We start from the raw sequence: 15,925 nt of genomic DNA on the forward strand, positions 1-15,925 counted from the left end.
GTTTCTATCTCTTTCTCCCTTTCTCTGAAATCAATAAAAATATATTAAAAAAATAAGGCTACATTTCTAAAAAAACTATTAAGACAAGTCAATACCAAGTAATACCAAGTAAAGAAGTTTTAGAAAGGCTCCTTTTCCCTTTTGCTAGTTTATATGCTGGTTTTTACTTTAAACACTGATATTCTCAATACTAGAGTTCTGATGATATGGTTATTTGGATAGAGAAACTGAACACTATTGATTTAAGAGACATATTACTCAAAATAAGACTCACAAGATTAATCCGGTTAAAATTTAGTAAATCATTTGTTAATGGCTCAAAAATACTTTAATGGTATCTCTGGCAAATATAGCTACACTTTTTGGTAATATGCTTTCACTAATTAACAGAAGAAGCCAAACTTATCACCCTCTATTAATCTTTATAAGTTTTTTAAAAAATCTTACAACAGCCCTGGCAGGCGTGGCTCAGTTGGTTGGGTGTCGTCCCACGCACGGAAAGGTTACGGGTTTGATTCCGGCCCATGTTGGGGGCTTGATCCCCGGTTGGGGATGTGCAGGGGGCAGCCCATCGATGTTTCGCTCTGGCATGGATGTTTCTCTCTCTCCCCCTCTCCCTTTCTCTCTCTAAAATATCAATAAAAATATTTTTTAAAATCTTACAACAAAGTTAAAAAATAAATATTAAAGGAAGAGAAGGAAAACAGATAAGTAATACAGACAAGAGGTCATTATCAGACAGAAGGAAACGGTATAAAATTTAAAGTTCAATATCTAGATTTAAAGTTCAATATCTAGATTTCAATGAAAAAGTAGCCTAAGAATATGAGCAAAGGATAGCTAATGTACCAGTGCATGGAAAAAACATCCTGTTTCACTGGTATTGAAAGAAATGTAAATTACATAGACTCTAAAGTACTACTATAAACTCACCAAATTTGAAACACACAGATTACAAAATGACAGATTGAACCATAATATGGAATTATTGATAATCAAAGGTTTTTAACTTCTAAAAAAATGGTTATTTCATATGGTTCAACTTAAACTAAGGTTGCAGGGAAGAGAACTAACTTTAAGCACCCATAACTGATGCATTATAAACTCATTCATTTCTTTTGGAAAGTAATCTGGTGGAATGTAACAAAGGCTGGATTCAATAATTCTACTCTAAAAATAGCCTAAGAAATTACGATACGTTTATATTTTAGCCATGATTGCAAAATATAAGGAAGAATCCAAATGGCCAATAATGAATCAATGTAGATTATGAGATATTAAGACAATGGTGCTTATGTGAATTACATTATCATACAGAAATACATATCTGAAATGTAGCTATAAAAACACACATACAATATATACACACATATGTATACATACACACACATCTACACTAATAAAAGAGAAAAATGGTAATTGGCGTACGGCGATACCTTTTTCATTGGCTAATCAGGGCTATATGCAAATTAACTGCCAACTAAGATTGGCAGTTAACTGCCAACAAGATGGCGGCTAATTTGCATATGTAGGCACAATGCAGGGAGTCGAAAGGGAAAGCAGGGAGAAGCCCCCTGCCACTGACAGTGATCAGAAACCCAGGGGGGAGCTAAGAGCTGGGGGGCAGGGCAAAGGCGGCCCTGGGGCCGCCTTTGCCCTGCCCCCCAGCCATGATCGGAGAATCAGGCACCTTTGCCGCCCTGGCCAGTGATAGCAGGAAGTAGGGGTGGAGCCAGCGATGGGAGCTGGGCACGGTCGAAGCTGGCAGTCCCAGGAGCTAGGGGTCCCTTGCCTGGGCCTAAAGCGAAGCCCACGATCGCGGCACCCCCGCTGCCACTGCAGGTCCCCGCTGCCTGGGCCGGACGCCTAGGCCAGAGGCGTTAGGCCTGGGAAGGGGCGGAGCCTGCAACCGCGGGAAGCTGGGGGTCCCCTGCCCAGGCCTGACACCTCTGCCGGAGGCCTCAGGCCTGGTCAAGGGGCCGATCCGGTGATTGGTGATCGGAGGGTGATGAGGGTCAACTCCTCTGGCTGAGGCATCAGGCCTGGGTGGGGGGCAGAGCCGGGGATTGGGGGGATATGATGGTCCCCTTGCCCAGGCCTGAAGCCTGGGTCAGAGGCGTCAGGCTTGGGCGGGGGGTGGAGCAAGCGATCAGAGGGAGATGGGGGTCCCCTGCCCAGGCATGATTCCTGGGCCAGAGGCCTCAGGCCTGGGCGGGGGCCAGAGCCAGTGATCGAGGGGAGATGGGGGTCCCCTGTCCAAGCCTGACACCTCTGGTGGAGGGGTCAGGCCTGGGCAAGGGGCCGATCAGGCGATCGGAGGGTGATGGGGGTCAACGCCTGAGGGCTCCCAGTATGTGAGAGGGGGCAGGCTGGGCTGAGGGACACTCTCCGCCCCCCCCACCCAGTGCACGAATTTCGTGCACCGGGCCCCTAGTTAATTATAACTATGTAAAAGACACCTAGGACCACTGAATCAGAAACTGATTTTAAACATGAATGTTTTTTCCTTTAAAAAGTACACGTTATATAGTAGAGATTTAAAAGAAAGGAAATAGCCCAAGCTGGTGTTTCTTAATGGTTAGGGCATTGACCTGGGCACCAAAGGGTCATGGGTTTGATTTCCAGTCAAGGGAATGTACCTCGGCTGCAGGTTTATTCCCCAGCCCCACTTGGAGTGCATGCAGGAGGCAACCAGTCTCTCTCTCTTTCTTCACTCCTCCCACCCTCCTCCCCTTCCACTCTCTAAAAATCAATGGAAAACATATCCTCGGTGAGGATTAACGAAAAAATAATAAATAAAAATAAAGGAAAAGAAATATAAAAACTTAAAATGAAAAATCTAGTGATAAAGAATATGGTCATAACCTTGCCAGTATGCTCAATGGTCAGAGCATCGGCCTGTGCACTGAAGGGGCTCAGGTTTCATTCCCAGTCAAGGGCAAGGGCTCATATGTGGGTTTCGGGTTCACTCTCTGCCCTGGTTGGAGCATGTGCGCGAGAAAACCAGTCAATGTGTCTCTCTCACATTGATGTTTCTCTCTCTCCCCCCCTTCTCTCTCCCTTCTGCTCTCTCTGAAAAACAATGGAAAATATCCTCTAGTGAGGATTAACAAAAACAAAACAAAAAGAATATGGCCATTATACTTATGGAAGAGACTTTTCTAAGCCACTTTCACTTGGCTGAATGGCAGGCTGGGAAACTTACACACGGTACTGCAACTCTGGTTTATCATTTCTCCCCGCAGACGATAAGCTTCTGGAGGGCAGAGATTGTATCTTATGCTTTGACAGGAAGCTTTGGAGCCTCAAATATACTCTTTTTAAATATGACTTTTTTTTTCTTTTTCTTTTTCGAGAGGAAGGGAGAGGGATACAGAGATGGAAACACTGATGATAGGGAAATAACTGCTTGCCTCCTGCACACTCCCCACTGGGGATCAAGACGGCCACCCAGGCATGTGCCCTGACCAGGATTGGTTCATGAGTTGAAGCTCCACCACTGAGCCATATCAGCCGGGCTCAGATATACTTCTTTGCTGATATCCTCAACTGTGAAAAATATCTGTTTCTAAAAATTAAATCTATCTTCAGATGATAAGACTTAACAGGGGATTAAGTAGATAATTTATATAATGTCCACCAAATTTACCCAATTTTGAAGGTTAAAATAATTATATTGAAGGAAATTCCATATGGTGGTTCAATCTATCATTTTGTAATCTGTATTTTTCAGATTTAGTGAAGGTTAAAAAAAAAAAAGAGCTGTGAATATGAAGCAATAAAATAGAGGGGCAGTGTAGCATAGTTGCTAAAGTATATAGTCAGGTTGCGTAGGCATAATCTCAGTTCTGCCAGTTATAATCTCTATGACCTTAAGCGAGTTACTGATCCCTATGTTCTCTAGTTTCCTATCTATTAAATGGAAATAATAATAGTGATAGGTTATTAGAGGATTCAAGGAGTTATTACATACAAAGTCCTTAGAACATATCTGGCACAAAGTGCTATTGTTGTTGTTATTTCTGACATGCTTTTGTGAGTTAATTTCAATGAGATTTTAGAAAATGCATTTCAAACTTCTTTAAGCCAGTACCACTCAAAATGGGGGTCTGCAGATTGGTTGCTAGTTCGTTACTGGTCTGCAACGCGATAAGCAGTCTGTCCCAGGATAAAAATCAACTGCTCAGTGAACATTTTCCCCCCAAAGCAAGACTTTCTCAATGAATAAAGTAGTATGTTGATTTATATTCTAGTGTAAGTTTCTTGTTTCACTGCAAACAAACATAGTTTGCATTATACAGAGGTATAAAAAATATATATAATACATACATATGTATAAATACTGTAGAGTATATAATTTTGTCTGAATTATGAAAATGAAAAGATGTAACACTACCAATTCTGGAGTAAAGTCTCTTTCTCCAAACCAATTACTCAGATATTCCAAGACACTGGTTACTGTTGCCTAAAAAAAGGGCAGAGGAGGTGGAAGAATTGCATTAGTAGTAAAACATTGACAAGTTCAAAATGAGTTTCATTAAGTTAGTTAGACAGCAACTCTGATATTTAAAGTGGCCTCAGTCTTTAGACTTTCAGAGAAAACTGTGGCTTTATGTAGTAATTTGATTAGATGGCTCACTCAGTGAGAAGAGGCTTTTAAGATAAATATTCTTACACACTTTCAAGTATCAATACCTTGATTTAAATCCTAGTATTTAGTTTGTAACTACTAATTTAGTTTATTACTACTTCAAAAATTCCATGTGCTCTTAAAAAAAGTCCTTGAATAAATACCTTTATTTATTTTCATTGAAACATTGTACAAATTGGAACAGAAAGTTAGCTAGAGAAAGATCTGCTTTAAAACTATACAGACAGAATGTGTCAAATTGTTAAAAATATTATCTGGCTTATTTTTAGTTGGACACTTAAAAACATTCTGATGGAATTTAGTGTGACCACTATGGTATCTTAATGTAAATGATCAATTAAGTGAAACTGTCGGCCAGTAAAATTAAGACAGAGTATAAAAATTTCCTCTTACAAGGATATCCAATGTTATATTAAGACAAAACAAACTCTTTTGGTGGTCTTTAAATGGAGAGTAACTAGTCCTAAAAGTCTGAAGAAACAAAATCCATCTTTCTCCATTTTATCCAAGAAATGTATGTAGTGGTTAAGTTTTGGGGGAGTCAAAAGTTATATGTGGATTTTCAACTGCAGTGGGTCAGTGTTCCTAACCCCAGTACTATTCAAGGGTCAACTGTATTTTATTTGTAATAGAATACACAGGCTATCTGAAATTAGAAATAGCAATCTAACCTCCGTATTTACTTTAAACCCCAGAATCTAAGACTAACAACTGAAATATACACAATTAAACAGTTTAGCACCATGATTAAGAGTGTCAGTTCTAGAATTAGATCACTCTGATATTGAATACCAGTGCTGCCATTAAAGCTTGCTGAAAAAAATACCTGCAAGTTACTTAAGCGTTAATTTTGTTTCCTCTTCTCTAAAAAGGGGGATACGTATTAGTAACTCCCTATACAGGGTGGCATTAAGGATTAAATAAGAAATGTTAAAGAATTTAGAAAACACACACAAGAGTTTAGGACAGGATTTTGCATAAATATTCAGTAAATGTATTCAAATACTTTCACACACATCACAAACAAAAGAATGCATATATCCTTATTAGATAGACTTTACCTGATTCATTCTGCTAACAATACTAAGCAAGGGAGGAAAACCAATCTGAAAGGAAAATGAGATTGAAATTTACTAAATAGTATTATAAGGAGGGATTTAATTTTTTTTCAAACTGGTGAATTTTTCATCACACTATTACTTAGAAACAAAAAATGGCTATAAAACACAATTCCTTTATTGCCTATTACAATAAAATGTTCCATGAAGTATTACATTGGTAATGCCCCACTCAAATGATGTCTTGAAATCTGAATATGTAAATTTAAAAATGATTTCCATAATTAAAATGTTAAAGTATGAAAATTTTAAAAAAGATACTGATATTATTAATACTATTACATAAATATGTGATACAAACTTTTTTTTGGTTAATCTTCATCTGAGGATACTTTTTTCCACTGATTTTTTAGAGGGTATGGAAGGGAGGGGGAGAGACAGAAAGAAACACTGATGTCAGAGACACATCGATTGGTTGCCTCCCTCATGCCCTGACAAGGGCTGGGGACTAGGGGCCTGGGACTGGGCCTGCAACTGGGGTACGTGGCCTTGACTGTGCCCTTGACTGGAATTGAACCCTCAACCCTTCTGTCCACAGGCCAACACTCTAACCACTGAGCAAACTGGCCAGGGCTGATACAATCTTTTAAAAAAGCTTCAGCTAGCCTTGCCTGGTATGACTTGGTTGGAGCATTGTCCAATTCACTAAAAGGTGGCCGGTTCAATTCCCAGTCAAGGCACATACCCAGGTTGCAGGTTCCATCAGCGGTTGGGGCACATGCGGGAAGCAATCAATGTTTTTCTCTCTCAAAATCAATTTAAAAAAAACTCACAAATAAATAGTTTATTGAGTATTTAAAAAGAATCTTCAGCTAAAGCTAACATTTTCAAGAATAAAGGGCACTTGCATTAGAATGACTTTTTTCAAACCTAATCTGATTCAATTTTTTAAATCCTACTTTGCAGCTTAATGCTGGGAGCATTGATTATGAAAATAGCATTGACCTGTGAGAAACTTAAGAGGACATGCGCCCAGCCAGTGTGGCTCAGTGGTTGAACATCAACCTATGAACCAGGAGGTTAAGGTTCAATTTCTGGTTAGGGCACATGTCTAGGCTGTGAGCCCAATACCCAGTGTGGGGCGTGCAGGAGGCAGCCCCACACTGGGTATATATATATATTTTTTTTTAAAAAAAAAACAGGACAGGCAATAAACTCTTACATTTTTAAGTGGTTCTTTCACATGGTGTATGTTACTTGTATGTATTTTGTAATAACAAGCAAAGTAAATAAATTTTAATTCTTTATTAAATTAAAACACATTTTTAAAATGTAACATACATTAGGGATTATGCAAAAGAATAGGTTGGCCCTAGCCAGTCTAGTTCAGTAGATAAGAGTGTTGGCCTGCAGACTGAAGGGTTTTGGGTTCAATTCTGGTTGCATGCTTGATCCCCAGTGAGGGCATGCAGGAGACAGCCGATCAGATTCTCAGCATTGATATTTCTATCTTTCTCTCCTTCTCCCACCCTCTCTGAAATCAATAAAAATATATTTAAAAAAAAGAAAAAAGAATAAGTTGTATAAGAAACAGTGCCAAATTAGTTCCCCTGGAGATCTGAATCTATTTTTCACTCTCATCATATATCACATATATAAGAATACCTGTTTTCCCAGCCCTATCAACACAGTATATTAAGCTTTCTTTGCCAATATATCACCTGAAAAAATTGCAGCTCAATATGGTTACAAGTTACATTTATATTACAAGTGAGTTTGTGCATCTTCTCATATAAGAACAATTTGTATTTCCTTTCTGTGAGGTCTATTTGTATTATGGGACTATTATTTTTTTTTAATCAGGTTCTCAGTCTTTTTAGTGATTTTTGGAGCTTTTCCATTTGGGGATAAATTAGTTTTAAATAGGAAAAACACAATGTGGTACCATGTAGGACACAATAAATACTTATTCAACAGAACAGAACAACATAATATAGAGTTAGTAGTAATGCTGATGTATGCAGAGGGTTCCATAGAAACATCTGCAAATTTGAGGGCAGGTGAATCCTGAAGGACAAGAAAAAGTTGTCCACATAATTTATGAAGCTTTATGAAATTTAAATATACTCTCAGCATTCCATCTCCAGAATATGCAATTTACTAAGGATTTTTAGAACATCCCTCATCATGTCGTATGTTTTTCTGTTTCCCTGCCACTAGTCACTCATTGTTCGAGCCATGACTAACAATTTTTTAAAGATCCTATCTAATTAAAACATTAATGATATGAAGCCAACCTAAAAAATATCACAGTACGTTGTTTCAGAAACTGGGATACCAATTTTTAAAGAGGTAATACACTAAGTCAGGGGTTGGCAAACATTTTCTGTAAATCGCCAAACTAAATATTTTAGGCATTGCAGGCCACACACTGTCTTAGTCACATATTATGTTTGTTTTTTTATAACCCTTAAAAAATGTAAAAACCATTCTTAGCTCATGAGCTATATAAAAAATAGGTTGTGGACTGGACTTGGACTAGGCTGCAGCTTGCTGATGATGGCCCACTGGCATGACACCGTGGTTGAGCATCTACCAATGAACCAGAAGGTCATGGATCAATTCCCGAATGGGGCACATGCCTGGGTTGCGGTTCTATTCCCAGTGTAGAGTATGTGGGAGGCATCTGATCAATGACTCTCTCTCAACATTGATGCTTCTCTCTCCCTTCCTCTCTGAAATCAATAAAAATATACATTAAAAAAAAAAAAAGATGCACTAGAACTAGAATACTTTGTTGTTTTAACTACTTATCACCTACTTGTATATAATCTATTCCAGGACTTTCATTTTTAGCTGGTCCAACAGCCCCTTCAGAACATAACCTTTCACCCAGACAAAATTTTTTCCAGCCTTCTTCATCTTCAGATTTTGGCTAAAAGAAAAAAAAATAAATTTACTTATTTCTATGTATTGTTAAAATACAGAACTGTGAAAAAAGAAATAAGATTCCTCCATAGTTCCACCACATCAACACAAAAATATGGTACCTGTTATGAATTGAATTATGTCCCTCCCCAAATTCAAATGTTGAAAACTTAATCCCCAGTACCTCAGGATGTGACTATACTTGGAGACAGGGCCTTTATAGAGGTGATTTAGGTAAATTGCAGAATGGGCCCAAATCCAATCTGACTGTTGTCCTTGCAAGAAGAGGAAATCTGGACACACAGCGAGACACTGGGGATGTGTGTGCACAGAGGAAAGACTATGCGAACATACAATGAGAAGACAGCATATGCAAGCCAAAGAGAGAGGCCTTGAGAGAAACCAAACCTACTGACACCTTGATATTAGATTTCTAACCTAATGAGAAAGTAAATTACTATTGGTTAAGCTATCTAGTTTGTGGTATTTTGTTATGGGGGCTCTAGCAAACTACTACACTGCCCAACTGGTCATACCATTTATGGGACATTTTTACTTTGGAGCACACTTTAATGGACACTAACAAGCAAGGGAATGCTCAAAAAAGGATGATAAACATGGAAACTGATGTGAAAAAAAATACACATTAAGAATGCTAACAAGAGCGCTGGCCAGTGTGGCTCAGTTAGTTGAGTGTCATCCCATGCACCGAGAGGCGCCAGTTTGATTCCGTCAGGGAACATACCAGGATTTTGGATTGATTCCCAGTAGGGGGCATGCAGGAGACAGCCAATCAATGTTTCTTGATGTTTCTCTCTCCCTCTCCCTTCCTCTCTCTCTCTAAAAATCAATAAAAACATATTTAGAAAGAAAAAAAAAAAAAAGAATGCGACAGGAACGAAAGATGTTTTTTCCAGGGAAGGAGACATGATTATATATCTCACATACTTGATGGGCTGTCTAATCAAAGAAAAAATAGATTTATTTTATATTGCCAGATGGAAAAAGCAGGACCAGTGGGGAGCACTCAGCCAAATATAACTATCCTAATAAAACTATCTTTATTTGTATACATTACTTTGCACCTTACTTTGCAAAGGTGTGGTATTCCCCCCCTGATGACAAATAGCTTTCATTAGATTCTCAGGATGAATATGAAACCCCTAAAAGGTTAAAACCTTTTGTCCTAAAACAATGTTATCCACCTTTCTCCATTACTCCATTAGGTTAGAGATTATTTCTGCTGCAGGTAGCACTAAATACCCTGATTAAATGCTAGAGGCCCGGTGCATAAAATTTGTGCACGGATATGGTCCAGTCCCTAGGCCTGGCCTACGATCAGGGCCATCTTCCCCAGCTGCCAGCCCCACCCCCTGCCGCTACCCACCTCCGGTTCACTGTTCACCATGGGGCGATCAGAGCCTGACAGCCCCCACCACTGGTTGCCCCCCCCAGTGTGGGACAACTGGCAGGGCGGGGGCCTTGGCCTGACATTGCCTGCGCCACCACCAGCCACCCTGGGTTCCCTATTCACCATTAGGTGATGGGAGCCTGCCGGCCAGGAAAAGAGACGGAGAGGTGTTCAGTGCACCTCATAGTGACTGGTTGAGCGGTCATTCTGGTTGTTTCGCTGTTAGGGTAAATTTGCATATTACCCTTTTATTATATAGGATAACAGGTGCTTAATAAATGATTGGATTAATCAATAAATAAATGTTTATAGCCGAAACCGGTTTGGCTCAGTGGATAGAGCGTCAGCCTGCGGACTGAAAGGTCCCAGGTTCAATTCTGGTCAAGGGCATGTACCTGGGTTGCGGGCATATCCCCAGTAGGAGATGTGCAGGAGGCAGCTGATCGATGTTTCTCTCTCATTGATGTTTCTAACTCTCTATCTCTCTCCCTTCCTCTCTGCAAAAGAATCAATAAAATATATTAAAAAAAAAAAATGCCGAAACCGGTTTGGCTCAGTGGATAGAGCGTCAGCCTGGGGACTGAGAGGTCCCGGGTTCGATTCCGGTCAAGGGCATGTACCTGGGTTGCGGGCACACCCCCGGTGGGGGATGTGCAAGAGGCAGCTGATCGATGTTTCTCTCTCATCGATGTTTCTAACTCTCTCTATCTCTCTCCCTTCCTCTCTGTGAAAATTCAATAAAATATATTTTTTTAAAAAAATAATAATAATAATAAAAATAAATGTTTATATATATGTATATACTAGAGGCCCAGTGCATGGATTCGTGCACCAGTGGGGTCCCTTGGCCTGGCCTGCACCCTCTCATAATCCAGGACCCCTTGGGGGATGTCGGGGAGCTAGTTTCGGGATCCCTCAGGGGATGTCAGGGTCCGTTCCCCACAGGCCAGGCTGAGGGACCCCACTGGTGCAAGTTCGGGTCTGGGGAGGGAGGGTACCAGGGCGTGTCCAGGCAATCTCGCCCAGTCTCAATCGGGCGGACCCCAGCAGCAAGCTAACCTACCAGTCAGAGAGTCTGCCCACTGGTGGTCAGTGTGCATCATAGCGACTGGTTGAACAGTCAAACAAACGGTTGGATACTTAGCATATTAGGCTTTTATTATATAGGATATTTTAAATATTATTTTTATTGATTTCTAGAGGAAGGAAGAGAGAGAGATATAGAAACCTCAATGATGAGAGAGAATCATTGATTGGCTGCCTCTTGCACGCTCTACTGGGGATCGAGCCCACAACTCAGGCATGTGCCCTGACCTGGAATCAAACCCGGGATCTTTCAGTCCGCAGGCTGACGCTCTCGCCACTGAGCCAAACCGGCTAGGGCTAAATGTTTATATTTACATAGTTGACACCAGAGTGTTTTATTATTTTCATGTTTATATTTTCCACGATGAACCTCTTATCTGTATATATAATATATATAAAAGCCTAAGTGACCAAACGACCGGTCGCTGTGATGCGCACTGACCACTAGGGGGCAGACACTCAATACAAAAGCTGCCCCCTGGTGGTCAGTGCACTCCCACAGCGGGAGCACCGCTCAGCTGACTGACAGGTGCCAGACATCAGGCTCATGGCTGGCAAGTGCAGCTGCGGTAGCAGGAGCCTCTCCTGCTTCCATGACAGCGCTACTGAACGGCAGTGGCAGCAGGCGCAGCGGGGCTGGGATGACCGGGAGCAGTGTGGCGCCCAGCCTGGGCTAAGGCTCCTCCCCAGCCGCCTGCCGCTTTGTGCATTGCTACACCCTTTAGGGGATGTCAGGCTGCCGGTTTCAACCCAATCCCTGCAGGCCTGGCCAGATTGCGAGAGGGCGCAGTCCAGGTTGAGTGACCCCACCGGTGCACGAATCCGTGCACCAGGCCTCTAGTTGTTACATAATATTCCTGTGTTGGTGGATCATAATTTATTGAATCAATTATGTTAGGCCATTTCATTTTTAAAAAAATTATCTACACTAATAAAAGAGAAACATGCAAATTGGTGTCACTCTGCTACACCCACCAGCCAATCAAATGAGTATGCAAATTAATTCAGCAAAGATGGCGGTTAAGTTGCATATGCAGGTGCAGAGCGAAGACTGAAGACAACGTAGAAGGAAGCCAAGCGCTGTAGAAGGGAGCGAAGCTGCAGAGAAGCAAGCGGGGGCGGCAGAGGCGGGAGGGAAGCAAGCGGGGGTGGCGGAAGCGGGAGGGAAGCAAGCGGGGCGGCGGAGGTGGGAGGGAAGCAAGTGGGGCAGCAGATGCAGGAGCAAAGCCTCGGCAGATTTTGCTCCCTTCTCTGCTTCCCTCGGGCCGCAGGAAGCCCTATTCTTGCAGGAATCTTCCTGCAGTGGGCCTCTAGTATCATCATAATGTTACTGATGTGGTTTCATTTTTGAATTAGTAAGCATGTACACAAAGTCCTTACTCTGAGTAAGAAAAAAAGTAATATATCTGTCTACCTCCCCCCACCTCCTTTTTTGCTATGAGGCCTCACAGCATAGAGAAAGGCTTTAGAGACAAAGCTCAGTGGCTCACAGCTATACCCTTTAAAAAAAAATTAACTATTTAAATCAAAACCATCTTTATTATTTACAGAGCAGCCTGCCTTCAGGGACACTGACATGCGTGTCCCTAGAGGGCAGAACAATATTTACGTGGGGGTCAGGAAGGTCCCACCTATATCTTTGATGAGTTAAATGGTCTTGGGCAAGTGATGTAAGTTCTTTCACTACTTTTTAAGAGAGAGCTTCCAACTGGTATGGAGAGGCCATATATTGAATCTCAGCTTTCAGCTGGTAGTCTCAGGAAGATTATGCAAGAGGCTGCCTCCATTTACGCCAATATGTTACCATGTAAAAGATGTTAGGAAGAACTACCTCGAAGCTGCTTCTAAAATTTGAAATCTATGAACAAACTAAAACTGAGCAAAATTATGTGTATAGGTGCATTTTGTCCCTCTGAAGATTAACAGCTTTCATTTGATTCTCAGGAAAAATATGAGACTCCCTAAAAGGTTAAAAGTATTGCCCCGGTGTACATCTGAAATTAATATAATATGTCAACTATAATTGAAATATAGATTTTTAAAAAAGGGGGGAAGCCCAGCTCGTGTGGCTCAGTGGTTGAGCATCAACCTATGAACCAGGAGGTCACAGTTCGATTCCCAGTAAGAGCACATATCTGGGGTACGGGCTCGATCCCCAGTATGGGGCGTGCAGGAAGCAGCCTATGGATGATTCTCTCTCATCATTGATGTTTCTATCTATCTCTCCCTCTCCCTTCTATGAAATCAATAAAAATGTATTTTTTTTAAAAACAGAGGGGGGGGGGGTTGGAGAACCAAGATGGCGGCATAGGTTAACGCCGGAGTTTGCTGCTTTGAACAACTACTTCAAAAGTGAAACCAAAAAACAGAAGGGACATCACCCAGAACCACAGGAACGCTGGCTGAGTGGAAGTCCTACAACTAGGAGGAAAGAGAAACGCATACGGACACTCAGAGGAGGCACAGTGCTGAAGTCAAATTCTGAGGTGCAGAGTGCGCGGAGAGGGCTGGCGGCGGAGGGCGCGGAAGGCGTTTTCAATCGGGAGGGAGTCGCAGACTCTGAGCTCCAGATACAGGCGAGTCTTTAGGGACCCAGACTCAAACGGGAGAAGCGGGACTGTCTGGCTTCGGTCAGAGTGAGTGCAGCTTTCTCTCCGAGGTTTGCAGCCGTTGCTGGGACTCAGAGAGGCAGAGCCCCTGGGGACAGGACTGAGAGCGGCCATAACTGCTCTCTCCGGCCCACCCTGTTGATCCTGTGCGACCCGCCCCGCCCAAGCCCTGCACCAAGGCATTTGCCGGATAGCCTCAGGCAAACGCCAGATTAGCACCTCCCTAGAGGACAGAAGTTCTCTCACTGCTGACACAGCTGATTCTTATAGCCACTTGGCCTGGAGGTCAAACCCTCCCTGGAATTAGCTACAACAATCAAGATTTAACTATAAGACTTCGAACAAAGACCACTAGGGGGTGCACCAAGGAAGCATAACAAAATGCGGAGACAAAGAAACAGGACAAAATTGTCAATGGAAGATATAGAGTTCAGAACCACACTTTTAAGGTCTCTCAAGAACTGTTTAGAAGCCGCCGATAAACTTAATGAGATCTACAAGAAAACTAATGAGACCCTCGATCTTATATTGGGGAACCAACTAGAAATTAAGCATACACTGACTGAAATAAAGGATAATATACAGACTCCCGACAGCAGACCAGAGGAGCGCAAGAATCAAGTCAATGATTTGAAATGCGAGGAAGCAAAAAACACCCAACCGGAAAAGCAAAATGAAAAAAGAATCCAAAAATGCGAGGATAGTGTAAGAAGCCTCTGGGACAGCTTCAAGCGTACCAACATCAGAATTATAGGGGTGCCAGAAGATGAGAGAGAGCAAGATATTGAAAACCTATTTGAAGAAATAATGACAGAAAACTTCCCCCACCTGGTGAAAGAAATGGACTTACAGGTCCAAGAAGCGCGGAGAACCCCAAACAAAAGGAATCCAAAGAGGACCACACCAAGACACATCATAATTAAAATGCCAAGAGCAAAAGACAAAGAGAGAATTTTAAAAGCAGCAAGAAACAAAAAGTCAGTTACCTACAAGGGAGTACCCATACGACTGTCAGCTGATTTCTCAACAGAAACTTTGCAGGCCAGAGGGAGTGGCAAGAAATATTCAAATTGATGAATACCAAGAACCTACAACCAAGATTACGTTACCCAGCAAAGCTATCATTCAGAACTGAAGGTCAGATAAAGAGCTTCACAGATAAGGAAAAGCTAAAGGAATTCATCACCACCAAACCAGTATTATACGAAATGCTGAAAGGTATCTTTTAAGAAGACAGAGAAGAAGAAAAAGGTAAAGATACAAATTATGAACAACAAATACACATCTATCAACAAATGAATCTAAGAACCAAGTGAATAAATAATCTGGTGATCATAATAGAATCAGGGACATAGAAAGGGAATGGACTGAGTATTCTTGGGGGGAAAGGTGTGTGGGAGATGCGGGAAGAGACTGGACAAAAATCGTGCACCTATGGATGAGGACAGTGGGTGGGGAGTGAGGGCGGAGGGTGGGGCGGGAACTGGGAGGAGGGGAGTTATGGGGGGGAAAAAAAGAGGAACAAATGTAATAATCTGAACAATAAAGATTTAATTAAAATAAAAACAGAGGGGGGAATATACGAAGTAAAAATTAAAAACCTTTCACAGAAAAGAAAAGTATTGCCTTGGAACAATGTATCTATCTCTTCCCCAACTACCTTTTTTATTTGGTAGTCCAGATTTATCATATCTACTGAGGAGCTTAAGTCATTCCTGGGCTGTCATTCCCTCACACAGCAGAGGACATCTTTCCCACATAGACATCTGCCTTGTCTGGGGGAAGACAGTTGACATACCCTATTAGAAAACACCCTGCCCTGAGAATACACAAAAGATTAAAAGTAACAATTAGCACCCTAACTGGTCTGGCTCAGTGGATAGTGTGTCTGCCTGCAGACTCAAGGGTCCCAGGTTCGATTCTGGTCAAGGGCATGTACCTTGGGTGTGGGCACATCCCCAGTGGGGAGTGTGCAGGAGGCAGCTGATCGATGTTTCTAACTCTCTATCCCTCTCCCTTCCTCTCTGTAAAAAAAAAAATCAATAAAATATATTTAAAAAAAAAGAGTAACAATTAGCCTCCAGGCTGAAGAAACTGCCCCACCCTGTTGAAAAAACTCTCGACAGATCTGAGGATGATTGCCTCGGGGCAATTCAAATTGGAATCCTATTAATCTGTAGAT

General features: G+C 41.7%; 1 protein-coding gene across 3 annotated transcripts in view; it reads right to left on the minus strand.

The window, feature by feature from the left end:
- Positions 1-15,925, minus strand: part of GEMIN2 (gem nuclear organelle associated protein 2) — a 37,223-nt gene that overhangs the window by 15,237 nt on the left and 6,061 nt on the right. The window contains exons 5-8 of one of the 3 annotated variants that reach the window (XR_013996256.1): positions 8,531-8,644; positions 5,713-5,757; positions 4,397-4,465; positions 448-627 (exon numbers count right to left, since the gene is read on the minus strand). Coding sequence is in view for 2 of the 3 variants with exons in the window: in XM_081096349.1 (XP_080952475.1) it covers positions 4,397-4,465; positions 5,713-5,757; positions 8,531-8,644 (228 nt within the window). In the remaining variant the exon portion in view is untranslated. The remainder of the gene's footprint in view (positions 1-447; positions 628-4,396; positions 4,466-5,712; positions 5,758-8,530; positions 8,645-15,925) is intronic. The other 2 variants (XM_081096349.1, XM_081096350.1) reach the window with 2 other exon arrangements.

This window comes from Myotis nattereri (assembly GCF_964212035.1).
Source record: "Myotis nattereri genome assembly, chromosome: 1".
NCBI lineage: Eukaryota > Metazoa > Chordata > Mammalia > Chiroptera > Vespertilionidae > Myotis > Myotis nattereri.